Source organism: Silene latifolia, chromosome 1 (genome assembly GCF_048544455.1).
Source record: "Silene latifolia isolate original U9 population chromosome 1, ASM4854445v1, whole genome shotgun sequence".
In the NCBI taxonomy this organism is placed as follows: Eukaryota; Viridiplantae; Streptophyta; class Magnoliopsida; order Caryophyllales; family Caryophyllaceae; genus Silene; species Silene latifolia.
The window spans coordinates 192185839-192212390 of record NC_133526.1 but is presented as its reverse complement, the minus strand read 5'-3'; the positions used below and the strand labels follow the sequence as shown (position 1 = coordinate 192212390).

General features: G+C 42.4%; 2 protein-coding genes across 3 annotated transcripts; one reads left to right on the top strand and one right to left on the bottom strand.

The window, feature by feature from the left end:
* Nucleotides 1–7695: 7695 nt before the first annotated feature.
* Nucleotides 7696–14938, top strand: LOC141614390 (vacuolar-processing enzyme-like). Of its 2 annotated transcripts, none has more exons than XM_074433137.1 (4): nucleotides 7696–7879; nucleotides 7970–8036; nucleotides 8151–8234; nucleotides 14473–14938. In XM_074433137.1, exons 1-4 carry the CDS (start codon nucleotides 7809–7811, stop codon nucleotides 14890–14892), a joined length of 642 nt encoding a protein of 213 aa, XP_074289238.1. In that variant the 5' UTR covers nucleotides 7696–7808; the 3' UTR covers nucleotides 14893–14938. The 2 variants fall into 2 exon arrangements, with proteins under 2 accessions (XP_074289238.1, XP_074289241.1); XM_074433140.1 differs by having other exon boundaries at nucleotides 7747–7879; nucleotides 8157–8234.
* A 179-nt stretch (nucleotides 14939–15117) lies between these two features.
* Nucleotides 15118–25728, bottom strand: LOC141614399 (uncharacterized). The gene is made up of 4 exons (XM_074433146.1): nucleotides 25271–25728; nucleotides 24404–24615; nucleotides 15989–16253; nucleotides 15118–15457 (listed from the first exon to the last, which is right to left on the bottom strand). The coding sequence occupies exons 1-4, from the start codon at nucleotides 25568–25570 to the stop codon at nucleotides 15167–15169; spliced, it is 1068 nt and encodes a 355-aa protein (XP_074289247.1). The 5' UTR covers nucleotides 25571–25728; the 3' UTR covers nucleotides 15118–15166.
* Between the last annotated feature and the right edge of the window lie 824 nt (nucleotides 25729–26552).

Sequence of the window (26552 nt, the reverse complement as noted above, 5' to 3'; positions counted from 1 at the left end):
ATTTGTTTATGATCGTGCGTTGGGGTGTCCACAATGGGTTTGGACACCTCCGCCGCTATACAAAGTATTTTCTCAAGTTATCGGTGTTCCAATGGCTCATCAAAGGCACACCTCCCATGTCTGTCAGCTGGTATGTACCCGGCCTCATTTCTTCGACCACTTTGTAGGGACCCTCCCAGTTGGCCGTCAGTTTACCATGAATATTTCCTTTGTTGGTAGCAGCCGACTTCCTTAGGACTAGATCTCCTATTTTTAAGTCCCTTTTGTGGACTCTTTGGTTGTAGGCTCTCTTCATCCGGTTTTGATATACGGCCAAGTTGAGGCGTGCTGTATCTCGGCTCTCTTCGACCAGGTCTAGGGAAGCTTTCAGGCCTTCCTCGTTTTCAGCTGGGTTAAAGGTAGCCGTTCTGAATGTTGGTACCGTTGCTTCAATTGGTAGGACTGCTTCGGAACCGTAGACTAGGTGGAAGGGGGTGTACCCCGTTGCTTCTTTCTCCGTGGTCCGAAGGGACCAAAGGACGCCGGGTAGTTCATCGGCCCACCTTCCCTTAAGGTCTTCAACTGTCTTCTTCAAACCGTTGAGGATTGTTTTGTTGGCCGCCTCCGCCGCCCGTTGCTCTCGTGGGTGGCGGGACGGAGGAGTACGCAAACTTGATGCCAAGCTCTTCTAACCGCTTCATTATCGTCGCGCTCCAAAACTCTCGGCCGTGGTCAAATACCATAACTTGGGGTAATCCGGCGAGTTATAACATTTTCCCATTACCTTTCGACGGCCGTGTGGTCTTCGGCTGGTATCACGCTACTTTCCACCCATTTGGTGAAGTAATCAACGGCGACGATTAAGAACTTCCTTCCTCCGGAGGCCGTTGGGAATGGCCCTAGCATGTCCATCCCCCACTGTGCGAAAGGAAGGGGACTAAGCACCGGTTGTAGGTCCCTGGAGGGAGCGTGTATTACCGGGGCATGCATCTGACAGTTCGTGCACTTCTTGGTCTTTGTTCTGGAATCTTGAAGCATGGTGGGCCAGAAGTAGCCAGCTCGGAGAGCTTTGTGGGCTAGTGTTCTTGCCCCCATGTGATGTCCACAGATGCCTTCGTGAATCTCTGTCAGTATCAGTTCTGCGTCGGCTGGACCGACACACTTCAAGAGTGGTCTCATTACGGATCTTCTGTACAGTTCCCCTTCGAACACCAAGTACCTGGCGGCGATCCTTTTTATTTTGGCAGAGGGGTTGTGGCCCTCCCGGCGAGTCACACGTAAGTTTGTATTTCATTATCGGAGTCATCCACGTTGTCTCGGTCTCTATGTTACCTACCATGCCGACGGTCTCAGTGATGCTTTTCGCATTCCTGATGTCTACCAGCACGGTTCGGCTGACATTCTTGATGGTTGAGCTGGCCAGTTTGGAGAGAGCGTCGGCCCGGTTGTTCTCGGATCTGGGAACGCAATGGATTTGGAAAGATTTCAACTTTGCTATGTCGGCTTTTACCCTCTCTAGGTACCTTACCATTCCGTCGTCCCGAGCCTCAAACTCTCCTCTGATTTGGTTAGTAACCAACAGTGAGTCTGTCTTCAACACAATGTGTTCTGCTCCGGCAGCCCTAGCCAGCTCGACTCCGGTTATCACCGCCTCGTATTCGGATTCGTTGTTCGAGGCCAAGAAGGTGAATTTCAAGGCGTACTCAAACTCGTCCCCGTTTGGGCTGATGATAAGGATGCCGGCTCCTGAGCTGTTCGTCGTGGAGGAGCCGTCGGTGTAGACCTCCCATATGCCTGGGTTTGGCTCTTCCTGATATGTGCATTCGGCCAGGAAATCTGCAAGTGCTTGCCCCTTTATCGAAGGCCTCGGTTTGTACTGAATGCCGAAACCAGAGAGTTCCACTGCCCATTTGATGAGCCTGCCGGATTGTTCGAATTTTTCCAAAGCTTTCTCCAATGGCTGATCGGTTAGGACCGTCACGGGGTGTGCGTCGAAGTAGGGTTTTAACTTCCTTGTGGCAACGACGACGGCGAAGGCTGCTTTTTCAATTAGTGGGTAATTTCTCTCGGCGGGCAACAGCGTATGGCTGACAAAGTAGATTGGGTGTTGCTGTTTGTCTTCTTCCCTGATGATCACGGCGCTGACCGTGGCCGAGGTAACTGCTATGTATAGGTACAGTGTCTCTCCCAAGATCGGCACAGACAGAGTTGGGAGAGTCGAAGATGAGCTTTCGATTGCTTGAAAGCCGTGCTCTGTTCCTCCCCCAGCTGAAGTCTTTATTTCCTTTCAACACTTTGAAGAATGGGGTGCTCTTGTCGGCCGACCGAGAGATGAAACGGGCGAGAGCCGCCATTCTCCCTGGTCGATCATAACCTCTTTTCGATTCCTTGGTTCCGGCAGGTCTAGGATTGCTTGGACTTTGTCTGGATTTGCATCGATGCCTCTGGCACTGACAAGTACGCCGAGGAATTTACCTGCCCGGACACCGAAGTTGCATTTCATTGGGTTGAGCTTCATCTTGTATTTCCTTAGTGAACAAAATGTTTCGTGTAAATCGGCCAGATGCTCGCTGTCGGACTTGCTTTTCACAATAGCATCGTCGACGTAGGCCTCAATGTTTCGCCCTTTTTGATTCTGGAACACTTTGTCCACCAGCCTTGTATACGTTGCGCCGGCGTTTTTCAAACCAAATGGCATCATTTTGTACATGTATGTGCCGTTAGCGGTGATGAATGCGCATTTAGGCATGTCTTCCTCAGCCATGAATACCTGGTGGTACCCCGAGAAGGCGTCTAGCGAGCTCGGATGGTGTAGCTGCCGTGGCGTCGATTAAGCTATCTATCCGAGGCAAAGGGTAACAATCTTTGGGGCATGCTTTATTAAGGTTGGTAAAGTCTATACACATTCTCCATGCCCCCGATGATTTCCTCACCATCACAACATTGGCTAACCACTCAGGATAGGTGCAAGGCGTGATAAAGCCCGCCGTAAGTAGTTTATCTACCTCGGCCTTGATGGCCTCATCTTTCTCGACTGAGGAGTTCCTCATCCTCTGCTTGACAGGGCGAGCGGTGGGGAGTACGTTTAGTTTGTGAATAATTACTTCCCGGCTCACGCCTGGCATCTCGGCCGCCGAATAGGCGAAAACGTCCTTGTTTTTCCTTAGCAGATCCAGGAGTTCGGCCCTGAATTTTGGTTCCAGGTTGACACCGACGGTTACGGTGCGGCCTGGATCAATCTCCACCTCCTCTGTCTCTGCTCCTTCAACCATGCTGATGGTTCGGTCGCTCTCGGACCTGGGAGTGTGCTGTATCTGGAAGGATTTTAATTTTGAAGCGTCGGCTCTTACCCTCTCCAGATACCTTGTCGTCCTATAGTCCCGAGCCTTGTACTCTCCTTTGATCTGGTTGGTCAATAAGAGCGAATCTGTTTTCACCACGACATGCTCCGCCCCGGCGGTTCTGGCTAGCCTGACCCCTGTTATCACTGCTTCGTACCTGGATTCGTTGTTTGAGGTCGAGGAGGTAAGCTTCAAGGCGTGCTCAAACACGTCTCCGTCCGGGCTAAGAATGACGATGCTGGCTTTCGAGCTGTCCGTCATGGAAGGGCCGTTGGCGTGTATCTCCCATACGCCGGGATCCTTCCCGCTCTCCGAGACGATTTTATGTGCTTCCCCCCGGTCCGAGACGTATATCAGTGTCAGGGCCCGGATGGATATCACAGCGTCGATTTCGCTCAAAGTGATCCGACCTATGAGAACGTTGTAGGCAGACGTGCCGTCGATGACTACGAATTCAGACATAACATTCTTGGCTGCACCTCCCTCGCCGAACCTCACCGCAACTGACCGACCCTGGGGTACCAGATCGGCCCCAGAAAAGCTGCACAACGAACTGGTGCATGGGCTCAAATCTTCAACCTTCAGACCGAGGCTGAGAAAGCATTCTCTGTACATAATGTTCGTGTAGGCGCCTGTGTCAATCAGGCACCTCTTTACTAAGTGTTTGGCTATGTCCAGGCGGACTGTAAGTGGGTCGCTATGAAGAGCGATGACTCCCTCGTAGTCCTCCTGTCCGATGGTCATATCGGGGATGTTGGGAGCGGGGGTGGCTGTGTTGGGCACAAAGTTGATGGCCTGATATGGTTCATTCAGGTGCCGTTTGTGCCCATGAGCGGACCCATCGTTCCCGTTGCCCCTATTGACAACATGGATTACTCCTATCCGTTCGAAGACGGACTTGCTATTTGATCCGCCGGCATCTGGTTTTTGGCCTCTGGCAACATATTTGCCGAGGCTCCCCTTCCGGATCAGTTCTTCAATGGCATCCTTCAGATGTCGGCAATCGTTGGTTAAGTGTCCGGTGTGGCCGTGGTACTCACAGTACTGGCTCGTGTCACCGTCACTCCTCGGCCTAGGGGGTCTTTCCCACCTCTGGCCCTCGTTCTTGCTCAAAGTGAAGACCTCGGCGGCCGATACGACTAGGGGGGTGTGATCATCGTACCGTTTTTTGTAGTACGTTCCCGAGCTCCCCCCGGCATCCGCCGAGCTCTGTTTCCTGGCAGACTTGTCTGACCGTGACCTATTGTTTTCACGGCATCTTTCATGGGACCGTGACCCGTTGTTATCACGGCGTCTTTCATCCGGGTTGTCCACCCGGCGGCTCTTCTTTTCTGAGTGATCGGCCTCGCTGGGGCCTACCCATGTCTTGTGATAGTCCTCCACCTTGATGGCTTGGTCGGCCATCTTCCTGGCGGCGTCCAAGCCCAGGCCTCCGCACTTGATGAGCTCATTTTTTAATTCTCCCATTGGGAGGCCTTTCATCAGCGCGAAAGCCGCCAATTCGGGATTAATTTCTCGAATCTGCTGGACCTTTCCGTCGAACCTCTTCACGTAGCTTCGTAGAGACTCGCCCCCCTCCTGTTTGATAGTTAGGAGGTCCGACGTCTCCACGGCCCTCCTCTTATTGCAAGAGTACTGGGCTAGAAAGGCGTCCCTTAGGTCGGCGTAATAGTATACCGAGCCGCCGGGGAGCCCCTTGTACCAACTTTGAGCCATCCCATGCAGAGTTGTTGGGAAAACTCGGCACCAGACCTCATCGGGCTGTTCCCATACCGACATGTAAGACTCGAAAGCCTCAGCGTGGTCGGCTGGATCACTATCTCCTTTGTATGATAGAGGTGGTAGCTTGAGCTTGGTTGGCACCTGGATTTCTAGGACGTAGGCGCTGAGGGGCTGCCTGACCACGTGTCGAACCACACGCGGTGATCGGCTCCTCGCATTCCTAATCCGGCTCCTCCCCTCGTAGCGGGAAGGACTCCTTCTTCGACTCGGACTTCTCCTCCAACTCTGCTGAGTCGGACTCCTCTGGCTCCTTTGGGGTAAGCCTCGTTCGTGCTGCGGGGACGATGTCCTCCCATGAGTACGGGAAGGACTTAGGTCTACCACGCCCACTTTGGGCTTCCCCGGCGACTTGGCTGGGTCAGCTTCTCCTAGTGCTCCGTTCAGATTTCTCGGAGTCACATTTTGGGCCCTGGTCTCCTGGACAGTTTCCGCCGCTCTTGTCGGCGTGACAGTGTGAGCAGGCGTATTACTAATTAAGTCCAGGAGCATTTTCAGTTTTGCTACGTCAACCACATGTCCCATGATGGTGACCTGGTTGGCTGGCAGCGGCGTGTCGGGTATTGATGGCATCCCGAACTCCGGTTGGATTACTCCGCCGGTGGAGGGCTGCACGACTCCAGAATTGTTGAAGGTATCATCTTGGTAGAATGCGGTTTCGTCGGTCACGACTGCGTCTTGTTGTTTCGACATCTTCTTAGCTTTTTGGGTGGGTTTTTGTTGTTTTTTTTTTTTTTTTTTTTTGGAATGAATGTGACTAGCTTCTAGTGTCTATTCCCACAGACGGCGCCAATTGTTCCGGGCGTAATTCCGGAGCAGATATTCGTTACCACCCTTGGCTTGTAGAATAATGTCTTTGGTTGGATTCTTCTCGTCTTTATCGTTCCTCTCGGCCTCTCCTGCAACAATGAACGAACTGAGGGCTTGGCTTTGTGCCAAGCGTACTCACTCCGACGCTCAAGTCAGTAAACTTAAAGGATTAAGTTGTATGTTATTTAGAGCAATATATTGTAGAGAGATGAGGAAGATAATACCAGTTTATGTCTGATATTAGGTTAAGTTCTGGATCCTTTCCTCAATGAAGGTTGAGGAGTATTTATAGGCTTTCACCTTTTGTCACGTAGTGGCCAAGTGGCTAGCAGGTGGAAAGACTGATCTACCCCTCGGCCGAGGGACCTATGGCAGGCCGGCGGGCCGTGTTGACTCACCGCCGAGGGGTCTTGGATATGAGTACGCGGGTATGTGTCCCTACCGCGGTTGCCATGCCGAAACCAGTGCCGACAGTAGATGGGTCGATCGGCTAGGTCTCTAAGCCGTTGACTTGCTGTAGGTATCTTTGACCTTGCTCAGTATGTTGACTTGGTCAGCGGTGCAGAATATGCCCCATCACCAACAAACATAACAATAATGTCATACGCAAATTAACGCGAGTGTGGAAAATATTAACAAAAGAAAGAAACAACAAAATATAGCAATAAGCAAATTAAAGTCGGAAGAATGAAGAGAACCAAAAAAATAGAAAAAAAATACACGTTGAATGGGACAAAAGGCCAAGTGACGCCACTTATATAGTACTCGTACAATTTACTTAACTACGTCTAATAAGGATTCTAATCAATCTTAAACACTAATCAACTTATAAATTTTATCATAGGATACTAATTTGCTAACATTATCTACTATAGTCTACATTATCTTTTGCAAAATGTTATCCTTTTATATTAGAGTATTAATCATATATTATTATGTATATTTTATTTCAAGTGTTTTAGAAAAGTTTGAGTCTCTAGAATTGCCTGAAAAAAGCCTCTTATATATATATATATATATATATTGATTAATCTCTATTGTACACTACCAAATCCAATATACATACCAAAGAGATTAAGAAAGACAAAGAAGACCTAAATTAATCTTACATCCAAATACATGTGAAAGAATCAAACTCGGAACCCAAAAATCAATATCGTACTTGATAGCCGTCTTCATATTACCGTCGCTGGCTGCCGTTAATAGTGGTTGTCGGTCGCCGCCTATTAGAGAGGTGGTTGTCAGTTCCGTATCAGTGCTGTGGTGGTGGTTTTCTTGTGTCAGTGGTGGAGTGGTGGTATTGTCAGAAGAGTTTGGTTGAGTTTTATCACTTTATGGGATGAGGGAAGAGAAAGAGGCTTTAGTTGGGTTTCTACGGTCTGCCAGTATGAATTCAGAAAAGTTGTGATTTTTTTTTTTTTTTAATAAAGGGTCTAAGGGTCGGGTATGGGTCTCATAACTTAGACCCGGACCCGGACCCGAAATATTTTCTTAAGACTCATACCCGACCCATACCCATTGGGTCTGAAAAAATGAGACTCATACCCGACACATTAGGGTCCGACCCTCAGGGTCTGGGTTGGGTCCCCGACCCACTGCCATCCCTAGTCTTACATGTAGGGTTATGAAAAGTTAGGATAATTTTCTTTACCGTTACAAAAAAAGAAAAAAAAAAAATTTGTCAAACAAGCCACAACCCAGTAAAATGTTGTATTATTGGGCTGACTCTTTTTGTTTTACCCCATCAAAGTAAGAACAAGGGCGACGATCCCGAATATAACGGACCGGTGACACTTGACAAACGAGGAGGAGTGTCGCTTTATAAGCTAATGTACGACTTCACTTTTATCCTAAGAAGTACACTAAAATTCAATTTTTCTTTTAAAAAAAAAAAAAAAAATGTCTGCAAATTTGCGATTCCTAATTATTATAGCATTAGCTGCAGCGCTGTTGTTGTTCGTCACTAGTTTGTATGTCTGATTTGTCCTCTATTTTTATTTATTAATATCTTATTTGATTATTGATTATAATTAATTAAATTTTAATTGTATGCAAATTAGGTCTAGGGTTATCAATAATAATCATGAGCCTTCAGAAATTTTGGATTCGGGTCCACATAGCCATAAGGTATATATCCGTCTCCAAATTATTCATTCATTCATGTATGTTTGTATGTATTTCGTATGTATTTATGATTATATGGATTTGTATGTAATGATCGATGTTCATGTATTTTAAAAGAGGCAGCCAGCAGCAGCAGCAGCAACAACAAAGTACCTAACGCTCCGTCAAGACGAGGTGGAAATTTTCTATTTGAAAGAAAAGGTATGTTTCTTTGTTGGTTACTTCTAATTAATCAATCGCAAATTCTTGTTTCTAATGGCCATTTTGGTGAATTTGTGACTATTTTAATGAATTTTGGGACTATTTTGTCTTCTAGAAATGGTCATATTTGGCCATCAAATGACTACAAAATCTCGTCTTATTGTTTCAGACCAATATGCCTCATCTGAAGGGAGACCAACTCTTAATCATCAATATGTGAAATAGTATATAGATTAAAGTCCAATATGCCCCATCTATCTGAAGGGAGACTATGACGATATGGACTACAGTCCTACTACGAAGCAATCGATGACTTAAGTCCTAATATGACTACGAGTCTTAATATTACTACTAGCTAGCTATTGAGACGGAATAGAAGTCTCTTAGATGTCGAGTTAGTAATTTCTATCAACAATAGGGAATTATGTTATAGTTTATTATATTTCTCGACAATCCTATTTGTATTAAACTAGCTACGATGTACACCTATATAAGGTGATCGATTATTGATGAAATAAGACATACAAAATTATCCGATTACCTACGTTTAACATGGTATCAGACACCAAGTTCCAAATCCAATAATACAATTTTTTTTCCTAAATCATGTCTACAGGAGACGGTACTCTAATACCACCTCCACCACCTCCACCCCCACCACCAAATCCAACCGCCTCACCCTTTCATCTTGGCAGTCAAGATAATCCCGGAAATTTGATTACCAATATTCAATTACGAGGTGAGAATTATGATGAATGGGCTCGCACAATTCGTCTTGCTCTCAAAGCACGACGGAAATTTGGTTTCATTGATGGCACAATTGCCAAACCTACAACCAATCTTGACGATTGGCATACTGTTCATTCCATGATTGTCTCCTGGATTATGAATACTATTGAACCTTCTCTTCGCAGTACTATTTCTTATTATGAAGATGCCGTCCTTTTATGGAAAGATCTTCAGGATCGATTTTGCGTTGTCAATGGTATTCGTGTTCAACAGTTGGAAACTGCATTAGCCGACTGCAAACAGAGTAAAACAGAGACTGTTGCACACTACTTCGGTCGTTTGAAGCATCTTTGGGACGATATCGCTAATTACGAGCAACTACCCGGCTGTGAATGTGGCAATTGCAGCTGCAACCTTGCCTCAAAATTTGGAGTTTTTCAGGAGAATAAGCGCCTTCACAAGTTCTTATCTGGCCTCGACAATGGTCTCTACGCTAATCTCCGCTCCAATCTCCTTTCCACTACTGTTTTACCCTCTGTAAACCGCGCTTATCAAGCTGCAATCCAGGAGGAACGATTGCGTGCTGCTCCTTCCTCATCGGTTACAGACGATACTGACAATGTCTTGGCCTTCAAAATTAATTCCGAATTTAAACCTAAAAGTGCTAATTCCGATAAACATTGTACCCACTGTAATCGCGACGGTCATGACGACAGCATGTGCTTCCTCATTCACGGTTATCCTGATTGGTGGGGAGATCGACCACGTGGTCCTCGTACTTCAAACCGTGGGGGAGGGACACGCGGCGGACGTGGCCGTGGCGGCTCCAATTCAGGTCGTGGTCGCGGTGGTTCTACTCGCATCAATACTGCCTACACCGAGGGTACCACTAGCACTTCACGACCGGCTCCTGATTCTTCTGCTGTTGCTGGCTTGACTACCGAACAATGGCAACAATTACTCGATCTCTTGAATATTCCTAAAGCTAAAGATCATTTACATGGTAAGAATGCTTGGATACTTGATACCGGCGCAACGAATCATGTCACTGGAACTCTTGCAAATATGTCTCATATACAGAAAATCGACTCATGTCCTGTTGGCCTTCCCAATGGGCTCACGACTAATGCTACTTATCAAGGGCGTGTACTCCTTGATGGGGGTCTCCTTATTTCTAAAGTTCTTTATGTTCCGGGCCTTACTTGCAACTTAATTTCGGTTTTACAATTAATTGATGAAACCGATTGCATTATTCAATGTACTAAATCTTTTTGTGTTATTCAGACCGACGACGAGGAGGTTGATTGGAGCGGGTAAACGCGAGGATGGACTTTACTTCTACCGTGGTGTGTCTTGTCTGTTTGCTTTGAATATTGCTTCTTTCTCTTCAATCGATCTATGGCATAAACGTATGGGTCATCCTTCCGTCGAAGTACTTAATAAATTACCTAGTCTTAGTTTTTCTAGCAAATTATCTAATAAGGCTTGTGATGTATGCTTACGGGCCAAGCAAACTCGTTTTAGTTTTACTCGAAGTATTAATAAAGCAAATTCCATTTTCGAATTACTTCATTGTGACTTATGGGGGCCGTATAACACTCCCTCTTCGACTGGTGCCCATTATTTTTTGACCCTTGTTGATGATAATTCTCGCGGAGTTTGGGTGTATCTCTTACGTACTAAGGACGACGTTCCCCGTTTGTTTCTCGAATTCATCGCTATGATAAAACGAAAATTTAATAAAGACATTAAAACCGTCAGAAGTGATAATGGCACTGAGTTCTCTCCGCTTAAGCCTTATTTCGCACGGCATGGGATACTTTTTGAAACGTCGTGCGTTGGTACTCCTCAGCAAAACGGAAGGGTAGAGCGTAAACATCGGCATATCTTAAATATTGCTCGAGCGTTATTGTTTGAAGGTTCGTTACCAATAAAATTTTGGGGCGAGGCCGTAATGGCAGCTTGTCATCTTATTAATAGAACTCCATCTCCCTTACTTGCAAATAAGACTCCATTCGAGATCTTATTCAACAAAGTGCCCTGTTATGATTCCATTCGAGTGTTCGGCTGCCTCTGTTACGCCCACAACCAACGACATAAAGGAAATAAATTTGCTAGCCGTAGTCGTCGGTGCGTCTTTCTAGGTTACCCATTCGGTAAGAAAGGATGGAAAGTTTTTGATATTGAGACAGCTGAGTATTTCGTCTCTCGTGATGTCAAATTTTTTGAACAAGAATTTCCATATAAGACACCTGCTTTGTCTAATTCTCAAGCCTCAGACATACCTATTTTTGAGGACGATATTGTACAGCCACCTGCTGCCTCGTCCGTTCCAGCTGAACAGTCCACTCCGGCTGACTTACCTGATCCCTCGTCGACAGGGGGGGCTATTGCTTCACCGGACAATCCGACTACGTCATCTGTGTCACCCACTGTCGAGACACCTACCACACTCGACCAACAATTACCGGATTCATCTCCTACAGTTGAACAAGCACCGGCATCTGATGAACAGGCCGCTACTCCAACGCCAATGGGTCGTGGTTTTCGACCTAAGTTTCCTTCGTCTCGATTGAAAGGTTTCGTCACAGACACACACACGGTACATACTCTCAGTCCAATCCTCGCTGTCTCGCCCACTCCAACATCTCCAGGTACTCGGTATCCTCTCTCTGCTTATGTTAATTATAATAATTTTTCACCCAAATATAGGCATTTTGTTGCCAATTTTAGTGCAGCCCGAGAACCTCGTCACTTCAAAGAAGCCATTTCTGACCCGGGATGGCGCGATGCAATGACTCGTGAGATTGATGCTTTAGAATTAAATAATACTTGGGTTTTGGAGGAATTACCCCCAAATAAACGAGCTTTGGGAAATAAATGGGTTTATCGTATAAAGTATAATGCCAACGGTACAATTGAACGTCTCAAGGCTCGCTTAGTTGTCCTTGGCAATCACCAAGTTGAAGGTCTCGATTATGACGAGACTTTTGCTCCTGTCGCCAAAATGACGACTGTCCGATCCTTTTTAGTCATTTGTCGCCCGTGGATGGCATGTGCATCAAATGGATGTTCACAATGCCTTCTTACATGGCGATCTTAATGAGGTTGTTTACATGAAATTGCCTCACGGGTTTCGACACTCCAATTCCAATCTCGTGTGTCGCCTTAAAAAGTCTCTTTATGGTCTCAAGCAGGCCCCTAGATGTTGGTTTGCCAAGCTCTCTGATGCCTTACTTCGTTATGGGTTCCGTCAATCTCACGCAGACCCGTCTCTATTTGTCTATAACAAGAACGGGAAACAACTACATGTTTTGATTTATGTGGATGACTTAATCCTTTCTAGCAATGACATGGTCGCTCTAAAGAATTTCAAAATTTATCTCGGGACTTGTTTTCACATGAAGGATCTCGGGGACCTAAAATACTTCCTTGGCATTGAAGTTACACGGACCAATGCCGGCCTTGTTCTTTGTCAACGCAAGTATGCTTTAGAAATTATTGATGAAGCGGGTCTTTTGGGCTGTAAGCCTGTTACTTTCCCGATCGAACAAAACCATAAGCTAGCACTCTCTGAGAGTGCATTACTTACCAATCCCGAGAAGTATAGACGACTTGTTGGTCGTTTAATTTATCTTGCAGTCACGCGGCCTGATCTTACTTATTCCGTGCACATTTTGTCCCAATTTATGCACGCACCACGCCTCGACCATTGGACTTCTGCTCTTCGCGTTGTACGATACCTCAAGGGCTGTCCTGGACAAGGCATTTTTCTACCGAAACAAAATACATTGCAGCTCCGTGGTTGGTGCGACTCCGATCACGCTACTTGCCCTCTTACTCGTCGCTCTTTAACTGGCTGGTTTATTCAGCTCGGTTCATCTCCTATCTCTTGGAAAACGAAGAAACAACCAACTATTGCTCTCTCTTCGTCTGAAGCCGAGTATCGCTCTCTCGCCGCTCTTACACGTGAACTCATTTGGCTCCAAGCCTTGTTGAGTGATTTGGGTGTTACTCATAACAATGGTATGGCGGTCTATTGTGATAATCAATCCGCTCTTCATATTGCTAAAAATCCAGTTTTTCATGAACGAACCAAGCACATTGAAATCGACTGTCATTTCGTGCGCGCTGCCATCAAAAACGGTCTGATCCGACCGTCTTATGTGCCTACTACTACTCAGTTAGCGGACATTTTTACTAAAGCCTTGGGTAAGGCTCAATTTTTGACTCTCTTGTCCAAGTTGGGCATTCGAAATCTCTACGCCCCACTTGAGGGGGACTATGACGATATGGACTACAGTCCTACTACGAAGCAATCGATGACTTAAGTCCTAATATGACTACGAGTCTTAATATTACTACTAGCTAGCTATTGAGACGGAATAGAAGTCTCTTAGATGTCGAGTTAGTAATTTCTATCAACAATAGGGAATTATGTTATAGTTTATTATATTTCTCGACAATCCTATTTGTATTAAACTAGCTACGATGTACACCTATATAAGGTGATCGATTATTGATGAAATAAGACATACAAAATTATCCGATTACCTACGTTTAACAGAGACCAACTCTTAATCGTTAGATATGTGAAATAGTATATAGATTAAAGTCCAAAATGCCCTATCTATCTGAAGGGAGACCAACTCTTTAATCATCGATATGTGAAATAGTATATAGATTAAAGTCCAATATGCCCCATCTATCTGAAGGGAGGCCAACTCTTAATCATCAGATATGTGAAATAGTATATAGATTAAAGTCCAATATGCCCCATCTGAAGGGAGACCAACTCTTAATCATCGATATGTGAAATAGTATATAGATTAAAGTGTACTCCGTAATCTAGTTGATCGTTTGTTGATGATTAAAATGTAATTTAGATTAAAGTGTACTCCTTACAGACTTTACTCCATGCTACAAGATGAATTGCATTGTTCTCTTCAGTGTCTCTCCACTGAAATTTCGCCATAATACTGTCCAAATCCTTTAAGAACGTAACTTAAAAAGTGCCTACATGACATATAATAGCTCGTTAAAAGTTGCATTTATCAAACAAATTATCCCCGCCCTTGATAACCATCTGACTTTCCAGCATGCCAACCTCGTGCTAACTTTATGGATGATGAACTTAACTTGTGTCTTTGTTGCAAGGAGAAAGCCCAAATAGCATCCCAAATCCGGGCTAGCTTTTATCTGAAAAGTCATTGTTTCCGTATGAATATTTGAGGGGAATAACAGTTTACTCTTCATTCCCTGCATTCACTTTGTCCCGAAGCCTTGCAAAGTGTAATTTAGTTGATTGTTTTTTTGTCGTAGTTTTTTTTCTTTTTTGGATATAGATTGGGTGAACCCCTAAGCTTGTGCAATAGCCAGTAAACCTTTCATACGGAGTATTACATTAGCCTTGGTGTACTAACGCTAGAAACTACCCACCATTCGCTTTAATTCCCGTGAATTTTGATCTTTTTTAAATTTGTATGTAATGAATTGAATTGATATGCAGATTAAAATGGCTGAGAAAGGGTCTGATAAGAGGGCCGATGCAGAAAAAGAGTTAGAAGATGTGATATCACACCGGAAACATATTGATGATAGTATGCGAGCCATTGTAAAGGTGCTCGTCGTCAATGGCCAAATCAATGCTACTATGTCTTCACGACTTTTTACCATCAATACCAAAGCATTTACCTGGGATTGGAAGTGTTTCAAGTCAATAGTTGCCAACTTTCAAGAACATTGCGGCACTCTTAGACTCTACGGGGGAAAATATAATCAGCTATACGCAAACTTGTGTGACGCCGGTGTAACCCCTCACCAATGGGCTGTTGCTTCTCTTCAGACTTGCCCACCTCATACTGTCAACCCTAAATGGATGGCGGAGGATAAAATGGGATTCTATGAGAGGAAAGGGTCTGGTTATTGACTAGAAGTTGCCACTTCTTGCTGGTTTGCTCATCTTTTGCTTATATTAGCCCTTTTCGTCTCATGATCTAAAAATCAGATCTCGTCCCTCAGTGATAAATAATAGTCTCATAAATCAACATTACGCCAATATCTCAATGGTTCCCACAAATTACGTGGTAAAGAGAGATCGGTATATATATACAGTCTTAAATGATTACCCCAAATTAACTATACAAGAAGGCTGTTTCCGAAGTCTCATAAATCGATATATAATCAAGATTGCAATAAGGTCTTTAGTCAAGCAAGAGACATTTAAAAATTTCTTCACATAAAACATGATCATGGATGATCAAGTGACCACCATTAGTAACCTCATGATATTTAATCCAAGGCAATTTCTTAGCAAGAAACCTTTGTAGTTGGTAAGGAACAAGCCTATCTTGATAACCTTGCCACAAATGAATACTACCCATTTTTCCTTCAAATGGACTTTTTAATTCCATTGGGTCAAATTCCCATTTCCCAAATCCAACTTTCAAGTCTCTATAAAGTGACTCATCTTCTCCTTGTTGCCTTATTTTGTGCTGCAATTAACATACATTAATCAATCTAATTGTTAAATAAGAGTGTACTCCCAACAAAACATATGGTATAGTATTATAATACAGAGTAATCACTGAAAAAGTCTTAATCTAATGGTTAAGGTAGATTATAGTGGACAACGGATTTTAGATTCGAATCCTCCACCCCGATATTGTACTGCCCTTGCGGATTATTTGACACCAAAAAATAAAAATAATACGGAGTAATCAGTGTCCTAATTACACTCCATAATGATTAATGACTTATCACATGTTAGATGTGACATATATATAATGAAAAGTGGGGAGCCAGGAAAGGAAAGCAAGGTTGGTCGCCCTCGTTAAATAATAAAAAAAATTGAAATTAGTTGAAATTTTTGATTTTTTTTCTAGTTTACTCAATTACATTAGTAGGTCATTCCTGTTGGAATTTCTCCACCCCTAACGTCAAATCATGTTTCCTCCACTACTAATGAATTAGGCAATCTTGATTGAATCAAACGAGAAATTAGAGTCGCGAAAATGAAGTGTTACCTCATTAAGGTTGGGTACTAGAGCCATTTTTTGCATAGTTTCAACATCTTTAGCATTGAGGACCATTGGGGGTTTGTCCAAGATTGATGAAGGAAGTAATGATTGAGTCATCCACCAATGTAAAAGTCCAGGAGCATTATGAGCAATCCAAAGTTTTATTTGATCTCTTAAAGGTTGCATCTTGTAAGCCTCTTTAGACATTTTTGATGGAAATGAAGGCCACCAATAGTTAACTACTGGTACTACCAATGCTGCACCTGCTAGCCTATAAATACATGCACAAGCATCATTCACAAACATATACTATAATTAAATCATTTCTCGACCAGCTAGTCTTGCTTGTGACGGGCTAATTCCGTCACAAGCTTGTGACCTCTCACAAAACAAAGCGTCTTGCTTGTGACGGGTTAATCCCGTCACAAGCTGAAGACCTCTCACAAAAAGGGAGAGGGGACAAAGTGGGGCACCCCTCATGTGTTTCCCACTCACCTCTCAATGGGTATTTTGTGAGAGAAAATGGTATCTGCCACAAGCTTGTGACGGATATCGTCCGTTTTCAATGAGATTTTGTATTTCTCGACACTCGACAATGTAGCCTGTGTAACATTCCGTTTGAGGTCTATGAGTGTCTTGATTTTGGATTTGATAGTGGATGATATTATGGAGCTAGCAGCGTTAGAGGATGGTAGTTGGTTATGTATGGAGTGGGTGTCGTGAGAGATATATATGTGGTGGATACGATATCGTGAGTCATGTTAGGGAAGTAAACATAGTTGGTGGAGTGGGTGTTAAAGGTTCATGTTGTATGTTTGGTCGAGTTCTTGAGTTCTTAGTTATGTTGTTGTGTCTTGGTCGAGCTAGTATGGTCGTTTTTATGTATGGGTTGAACTTCGGGGACGAAGTTCTTTTTAAGGAGGGAAGACTGTAATACTCCGTATTTATGAGTCTTGGGGTACTCTATCGAGTAGCCCTTACTCTGTCGAGTAAGGGCAAGTTGCGAAGAGAAATAGTTTCTGACCTGTTGGGCACTTGATCGAGTAGTAGCCGGGGGCACTCGATCGAGTAGGGGGTACTCGATCGAGTACCTTGGGTACTCGATCGAGTGTCCTGGGTTTTCGGGGAGTTTTCTCGGGTTTTGTTAATTACGCGATTAAGGTATTTAAACCAATTCGTCTTTGTTCTAAATCACTTTTTACAAAACCTAAAACCTGTTTAAGAGAGAAAGCAACTTGTCTTCTTCCTAATCGCGTTCTTGACAATTCCGAGTTCGAGACGGTCGGTTTGCATCGTAGTTTGTGTCGTTGGATTCCTTGCGTCGAGGGTAAGCTTTTAATGTAATTTATATAATGTTTTGTTAAGATTAGTGAAACCCTAATTTAGGAATTTGGGGTTTTTATGAATAGTAATTGAATAGTAGTATCTATGTGTTGTATGGTAGGAGGAGAGTTCATAGAAGAGGCGTTTTGAGACAGTGTAGATACCGTCTGCGTGTTGTGCTTTCCGGTAGGATTTCTACTCGGTATTAGTCCCATAATGGGATATTGGTGATGTGTTGTAGTTAGTTGATTGATATGATGATTGTAATTGTAATTGTGATTGTGATTGTGGTTGTGTTTGTGATGGTTCTCGAGATGCGTTCTCGGTTGAGTGGGGTCACTTGCGGGAGTGATCTCACGCCCTAGTTTCGCCCTTCGTGGAACCCGCCACGAAAGGGGATGTGCACATTAATGGACAGGGTTATCGCTCGTATGATGAGCGGGGCTTAGGTGGGAACGGCCGCGGTCCCCCATCGGCGTAATGGGTCCAGTCCAGGTGGACGATCGATATTGAGATGATGGGAGTTGGTGGTGTGTGTGTGTGTGTGTGTGATTCGGTTGTCTGTTTATCTTATTGTTGTTATCTATATTGATTGTGTGATTAGTACGACCCGTTTAAATGTTTTAAAAACTCATGGTGATCCATTCGGGGTGGTGAGCGGTGATTGAGCGGTATGAGCCGATGCGTATGGGATAATCGGGAGGAGTCACCACGATGCGGTTTAGAAGTCTTCCATTGTGTTTGATAGATTTATAGTCTTTTGATAGTAGATAGTTTTGGAGAACTTGTATCTCTTTATCGCTTTTGGTTTTTTGGCATGTAATCACTTTAAACGTTAATTATTATTTAAATTTGTTTCTTTATTGTCTTATGATTATCATTGCCTCGGGCAACCGAGATGGTAGCATTTCCATGCCTTAAGTGGTCCTGGTAAGGCACTTGGAGTATGGGGGTGTTACAAATGGTATCAGAGCGACGATCCTGAAACCTGTAACCAATGAACCCAATGAATATAGGGAGTCAATTAAAATGAACCCGAGGTAAAGGTTGTAGGAGCTAATGCAAAGGCTTGGGAGACGTCCTAAAGTCGCGAAATCGCCCTACAATTTTGAACCGGTCACATGGGGGGTGTATGTCAAGTCGTATGTGTTGTTTGTCAACTTGTGTGTGGATGTGATGAAGTATGTCGTAATTGTTGGATGTTTAAAGTAGAGGAATGATATATGAATGAAAGATTGATGAGATATATAGAATTGTTGTTGGAATAGAAAAGCATGTTGGATGATTACTATGTGGCATTTGATAATATGACGTCACCGTTTCGTTGATTATATGAAAAGCTTGATAAAATTTCATGCTTAGCTATATCACATGTTGCGTTTATAATGTTGCTTAGTATGTTGGGAGATGTGAGATAACATGTGGGTAATATGTGATTGGTAAGTTGAATAATATATGTGCATGATGGATGATGTTGCTTGATTTTTGAAGATGGTAACATGAGATTAGCAATACTGGTTTTATGAGTCTTTGGGTCGTTTTGTCTACCTTGTTGTTGTTTAAGTCGTTTGGGAAGTAAAAATCAATAGTTGTGTTTTTCGATGATAAAGAGGCTGTCTTTAAACTGCTATAACTTGAGATGCATAAATGATTTTGATGTGATTCCAATTGGAGGTGATAGCTTGTCCTTTTACGATTCTAACGATAGGTCACACGCCCAAAATGACCAAGTAATGAGTGAGTTATGACTGTTTTACGAAAACTGGACAGTGCTGAGAATTTGGGTACTCGATCGAGTAGCTGGGGTACTCGATCGAGTAGGGGGGTACTCGATTGAGTAGCCTTGGGTACTCGATCGAGTGTCCCTGGTAATTTGTTTTACGTGCTTCTGATCTTCACCTACTCGATCGAGTAAGTCCCTTACTCGATCGAGTGGCCTGTACTCGATCTAGTGACCCCTGTTTTGGGTCATATGCTTATCTTTTACCTTCGTTGTATATTATGTTTAATTCAAAGGCGTTATTTTGCTTCTTTATGCATTGTTTTACATGTATGTTGGTCTTGACGCGTAAGTTACCCAATTTTGTGGTGTAAAGAGTGGCACCTATGATGAGTATGAGTTCGGTGGGGAGGACATGATTTATATGTGTTGGGATTGGTAAGACTTAATTGAGGCATAGAGCATGTTTTGTGAGACGAGATGAGTGATATGTTTGTATGTTGAGTAATGTAAAAAGTAAGTGAATATGGACAAGGGATGATATGAGTCTAAGGAACGTGAGAATGAAAGGATTGAAAGAAAGGATGTGGATAGTAGCAACCTGAGATGTATAATAAATTATGGAGGGAGATGGTTAGAAATAGTGTTGAGTAAGAACATATGTAATGAAAGGTCGTTTGGAAATAGTGGTATATAGCGAACTTAATGGGACATGTCGCGACGTGGATTTGCAGGTAATGACTGAGTTTGGAAATTTGTGTTATCGAGAGACGAAACTACTGTGTGATTTCCTTGGGTAATTAACGGTATTAAATGAATTATGATTTCTAGAGATGTAAAAAGGGAGATGCAATTGTTTGAACAGTAAACGTTGATTCTATGGAGGGATTAGTGGCAAGGGTGATTGATGACATTGTAAGAGAATATTTGTGGTAAGAAAGAGGGAGATGATATCAATATAAAATAATGGGATTTGAGTTTTGGAGCGATGAGAAGGTAATAGGTGCACTAAAGGGTTAGATAGAAGTAATAAGGAGTTGAGCTATTAAATTGGTATTATTGAGTGTAAAGAGAAAAGAAGGATAAAAGTAAGCTGAGGAAAATATTCACCGGAGTTATGTGATATAAAGGTAAGGAATCATCGAAATGTGTGATATTATCATGAGGATGTTAGTTAATGGTTATATGGGAGCTTCAGGACAACATGTTTAATAATGAGTTTCGAGAAATTAAGGAAAGTAAGAAGTTAGTAGAATATCTGCATGATTTGAGATTTTGGTGGAAAAATGGATGATGATTCAATTAAGGAAAATATTGGGAAGAATGCTGAGGTAATTTTGTTCATGGATTCGATGTTCGTTGTTTGGGATGTTAACCAAAGATAGAAAAGAAATCATGATGTTTAGAGATGAGTGAAGAGGGTTGATGTCCTGGACAAAGGTAGTGTTATGGTCTTTGACTAGTGGTTAAGGTTAAGGGTATATTAGAAAAGTGGCAATTCTAAAGAGGCCGATTTTGTAAAGACTGAATTGATAAAAGTATGGTTGTCAGGAAGTATAAGACATAGTCTTAGGAGGTGGTTTCTCATAATGAGTGTTAGTTTGTATGGTTATGTATGGCGAAAGGTCTTTGGTGATGCGAATGGAAGAATGTGATGAGGGGTATGCGAGTTAAGCTCGGACAACAGGTAACCTTTGTTGAGTGGTAACTTACGTGGTCAGGATTGACTAGTTGGTTGTGATTACGGGTCTATGATATGTGTAAATGTTTGTGTGAGGTTCTGACCTCACAAGAAGTGGTATGGTGTGATAATTATAAAGCTGTTTTATGAATGTTCTGTAATATATATGTTGGACACGGTAGTTTAATTGAATAATATCCAAAAAGGTAATAATTTGAGTAATTGACATGGCTAGTTATAGTTTTATGTGTATTAATAATACATGTGTATTCCGTGAAATGGTAGAGATGATGTTCATGAGATGCTTATCTGTTTATCCATATAATATATTGCGTGGTGATTTATTAAAGTGGATTTGAGTAAGTTTTTCTTGTCTGAGAAGTTATGCTCAGTCAGTGTTTATGGTAATCGTATGCAGTTGTGATGTCTATCGGTGTGGTTGTGGTGCCTCGGGTGGTGATCCGGGCACGGTACATAATGTTGTGATGCGGGTATTTTCGCACTACGGTGTGGCTGTTGGTGGCGGTGTTGTGATGCCGTCACCGGTTGTGGTGGAGTAGGCGGGATGATTATGATACGAGTTTTCGAAAGTGCATACCAGTTATACATAGATTGTTGTTTTGTTTGCTGTTGTTCTTTGTGAGTTTTGGTTGAACATGTAGACAGTTGTCTTGCTTATTGATGTTTTCTTTACCAGGTTAAGTTAAGAATGAGGTAGAGTATGATATGAAATAGAGTTGAATATGTTTTCGTTGTTGTCATGGTATAGTGATGTTCTATTGATGGGACACGGTTGTGAGAGGTTGTTACAGTAATTTTGACCTTGTTCTAGATAAGGCTTTAGTAGACATGGTAATGGAAAATGATTCGTGGAACATGTGTTGTAATGATCTGAAAGCGGCAGGTAGTTCATAATCTTTTGTTGGGACAGTGAGTGTAGGGTGTTGAGGGAATTAGTATCATATTAAGTTATGTATGAGTTTTGCGGTAATGAAGGAAAGAACTTGAGGATCTGGAATGAGTGCACGTAACAAGTGTGGATCGTGAGTTATGCTTTTAATGATGGGAGTTTCATATAGTTTATATAGAGAGGTATGTCATGTTGCGGTAATGTGGAAAAATTGAAATTTTGGGTTAAGATAAAGATTTTGAGGTATAGGTTAGGTGGTGTGACGAGTGAATTGAAGTACGAGAATTGTTTAAGTAAGAGAGCCTTGGATATATGCATGACGAGTGTTTAGAGTATAGGTGGTTATCTATGACATGTGATGATGATGAGAATAATGAGAAGATATAACTAAGGATATAGTATTAGTAGGTTACGAGGATGTAACATTTATCTTAAGAGGAGTAGGATGCGATAAAAGAGATTTTGATGGTTGTTCATATGGTAGTATATTTGGAAGTAGAGTGTTGGTGTAGCATAAGATATGGATTTGTATATGTTGTGGTTGATAGTGTTAAAAGGTCACGGACGTGCTTGTAGTAGTTTGATGTTAGGAATGCGAGAATACTTCGATAGTGTTGACAGTTGGATGATGAGATTATGAGTGTGAGTAAACTTCGAGGACGAAGTTCCTTTTAAGGGTGGTAGAATGTAACATTCCGTTTGAGGTCTATGAGTGTCTTGATTTTGGATTTGATAATGGATGATATTATGGAGCTAGCAGCGTTAGAGGATGGTAGTTGGTTATGTATGGAGTGGGTGTCGTGAGAGATATATATGTGGTGGATACGATATCGTGAGTCATGTTAGGGAAGTAAACATAGTTGGTGGAGTGGGTGTTAAAGGTTCATGTTGTATGTTTGGTCGAGTTCTTGAGTTCTTAGTTATGTTGTTGTGTCTTGGTCGAGCTAGTATGGTCGTTTTTATGTATGGGTTGAACTTCGGGGACGAAGTTATTTTTAAGGAGGGAAGACTGTAATACTCCGTATTTATGAGTCTTGGGGTACTCTATCGAGTAGCCCTTACTCTGTCGAGTAAGGGCAAGTTGCGAAGAGAAATAGTTTCTGACCTGTTGGGCACTTGATCGAGTAGCTGGGGCACTCGATCGAGTAGGGGGGTACTCGATCGAGTACCTTGGGTACTCGATCGAGTGTCCGGTTTTACGGGGGAGTTTTCTCGGGTTTTGTTAATTACGCGATTAAGGTATTTAAACCAATTCGTCTTTGTTCTAAATCACTTTTTACAAAACCTAAAACCTGTTTAAGAGAGAAAGCAACTTGTCTTCTTCCTAATCGCGTTCTTGACAATTCCCGGAGTTCAGACGGTCGGTTTGCATCGTAGTTTGTGTCGTTGGATTCCTTGCGTCGAGGGTAAGCTTTTAATGTAATTTATATAATGTTTTGTTAAGATTAGTGAAACCCTAATTTAGGAATTGAGGGTTTTTATGAATAGTAATTGAATAGTAGTATCTATGTGTTGTATGGTAGGAGGAGAGTTCATAGAAGAGGCGTTTTGAGACAAATTGTAGATACCGTCTCGTGTTGTGTGCTTTCCAGGTAGGATTTCCTACTCGGTATTAGTCCCATAATGGGATATTGGTGATGTCTTTGTAGTTAGTTGATTGATATGATGATTGTAATTGTAATTGTGATTGTGATTGTGGTTGTGTTTGTGATGGTTCTCGAGATGCGTTCGTTCTCGGTGAGTGGGGTCACTTGCGGGAGTGATCTCACGCCCTAGTTTCGCCCTTCGTGGAACCCGCCACGAAAGGGGATGTGCACATTAATGGACGGGGTTATCGCTCGTATGATGAGCGGGGCTTAGGTGGGAACGGGCTGCGTCCCCCATCGGGCGGTCGGTCCAAAGGGACGATCGATATTGAGATGATGGGAGTTGGTGGTGTGTGTGTGTGTGTGTGTGACAGTTCAAATTTGTCTGTTTATCTTATTGTTGTTATCTATATTGATTGTGTGATTAGTCTTGACCCGTTTAAATGTTTTAAAAATCGTGGTGATCCATTCGGGGTGGTGAGCGGTGATTGATTGCGGTATGGTGAGCCGATGCGTATGGGATAATCGGGAGGAGTCACCACGATGCGATTTAGAAGTCTTCCATTGTGTTTGATAGATTTATAGTCTTTTGATAGTAGATAGTTTTGGAGAACTTGTATCTCTTTATCGGTTTTGGTTTTTGGCATGTAATCACTTTAAACGTTAATTATTATTTAAATATGTTTCTTTATTGTCTTATGATAATCATTGCCTCGGAATCCGAGATGGTAGCATTTCCATGCCTTAAGTGGTCCCAGTAAGGCACTTGGAGTATGGGGGTGTTTCTGACTGTCATTTTGAAAAGGAAAATGAAAGGCGTACCCCCTGACACACACAATTTGGCGCCACCCTCTCACATGGGGTGAGTGGGGACCCCTTCAATTAAAAAGGGTTGTGAGAGGGTGACACCCAATTTGTGCGTCACCCGGTGGCGCCTTATCACTACCCGACTTTTGAAAATACCTTGGAAAAGTTAAGCTACTAAAATAATGTACTTACATAACAAGTGACAGAGTACATTTTCACTTTGACGTTACCATTCCTCATATAATTGCATGAATTTTAAGGGGCTTACCTTTAAGGTCAAGAAGCATAACAATATAGCGGATTCAAACTTGCGATCTATCGTCTGATGTAATTCCGTGGTAACACTATTGAAGTAAATGGTAAAGACTTAAAGACTTGAGAGCAACAGACATACCTATGAGGTAAGTACTTGATAAAACCCCACGTAATGTAATTCCCAAGAGAAAGACCGACGACATAAAACTTTGATCCAAGATTCAAGTGGTCGGCAAGCTCTTGCACATCAAATGTGTCGCTTTTTATGGTCCGTTTTGGGTTCGGGTCACTTTCTCCATACCCGGGTCTATCAATTGTCACAATGTATAGTCCCATTTTTTCTACAAAGTCCTGCATCATAAGATGATTGATGCAAATCATTTTTCATAGTCTAGTGATTAAGAGGAAGGAAATTTGAGTATGAACAATAAGTTTTTAAGTTTAATCCCCGTAATTACTATCCATGTCACCATGTCACTCATTTTGACATACAAAACATGATATCTACGCTCCCAAATTATGTCGAGTTATTATACAAGAAATCAAATATACTCCATACTATAGTATACAACTTACAAATTAGTCTCAGTCAATTGTTATTTATTCCTTTTTACACAAAAATCAATACATGTGGGACAAACTAATAAAATAAAAGAATAATTGTCACTTGCATACACTAGCCACTTGTTCAATACTCGTCTAAAATAAAAATAGATAACAAATAAATAATACACCTCAAAATGGAAATAAATAACCATTCACCAGGACGGAGGGAGTATTATGTTACGAAACTACTTACATACTTCCATATACGCCAAATGATAAGATTGTTCAACAACAACATTAACCCAGTGTCTTAATTATGAAAAAACTATGCAAATTATATTAACGGGGTTGACATGCCATAAGATAACAATGAGACAAGAACATATATAGTAATTTAGGAGAGAGGCAGGGGGCATATTTGTAACATCATGCAGGACAAAGAAAAAAAAAGTCAATATACCTTAGAAAGAGGCAAATAAAGATCTTTGGAGCTATCAAAGCCATGAACAACAATGGCTTTGTAAATGGCTTCATCCTTAGGAACACCTTGCTCCTTATAAGCCAATTGCCTCCCATCACTAAGGTTAACTATCGGTGTCGAAACCGGCAACGGATCACCACACACCTTAGATGAAGGCATTGCTCTACTTGACCTATATGCACAACAAATCAATGCATTCTTTGAGCTCAATAACACAAAGGGTTTGTTATACTTATATATATGCAACCTCAAACTTAACTTCAAATGTGTAGCAATCATAGTGTTGTATAGTACTGTATTTTTGTTTGCTAAGTTGGGTTTGGTAAGAAAATGTTTGGGTGTTTTATATGATTCAGTTGAGGTAAGTTTAGGTGTACTGACTTGGAATGTAGGCCTTACACTTTTTGGGTGGGGGTGTGGCACATAATTTGTACACATAATTTGTACACATTGATTTTGGTCTGAAATAAGACGGGTAACATGTCATCATTTTACAATAAAATGTTGTTATTTTCTGATAACATGTTACCATTATTGTTCACATCATTTTCAGGGTAAAAAATGACATCTCTAGTCATAACATTTTGTGAATTAATTGGTTACATTTTCTTAAAAAATGGCAACATTTTATCCGTCTGATAAATAAGACCAAAAGTGTCCGTCTGAAACAAGAATTTGTGTTTTTGTAGGGGTGGACAAACATTTGGGCCGGGCCGGCTAACCCCGGGACAGATTGGGCTTGCCAAAACCGACTCGAGGTAGGGGCATGTCAACACGGGCCGGGTCTGGTGGAGGTGGACCCAGAACCAGCCTCAGGTGAGATTAAGAGGTGGATTGAGGGCGGCATGGGTTGAATTTGCTGGACCCGGGCCTGGCCCTAGTTTATAACGAGTTGGGTAAAACTTGACCCGAGGGGTGGGTTTGGTCAACCCTGAGGTTTGACTAGCCCTAATACCATCCGGTTTTATCTGGATTCAAACCGTGTAAGACGTTTGGAGTGGTAAAATTCTTCCTCAGGAGTCTTAATACTACTGTATTTTTAGGTTTGAACTTAATAGCTCTAGTTAAGATAGAACAATCTCCTACCAATTTATTTAGATGCTCATGAGAAGAAGATCTTAATAAATGACATAGCATAAACTTGATTGAGTATACGAGGTCTCAATAAGAGTTGGATGAAATAGTGTTAGCTATAGCACAAAATGGCATATCACATATGTAATTTATAACCTCAACACAAACCATATTATTAGAGTAACTA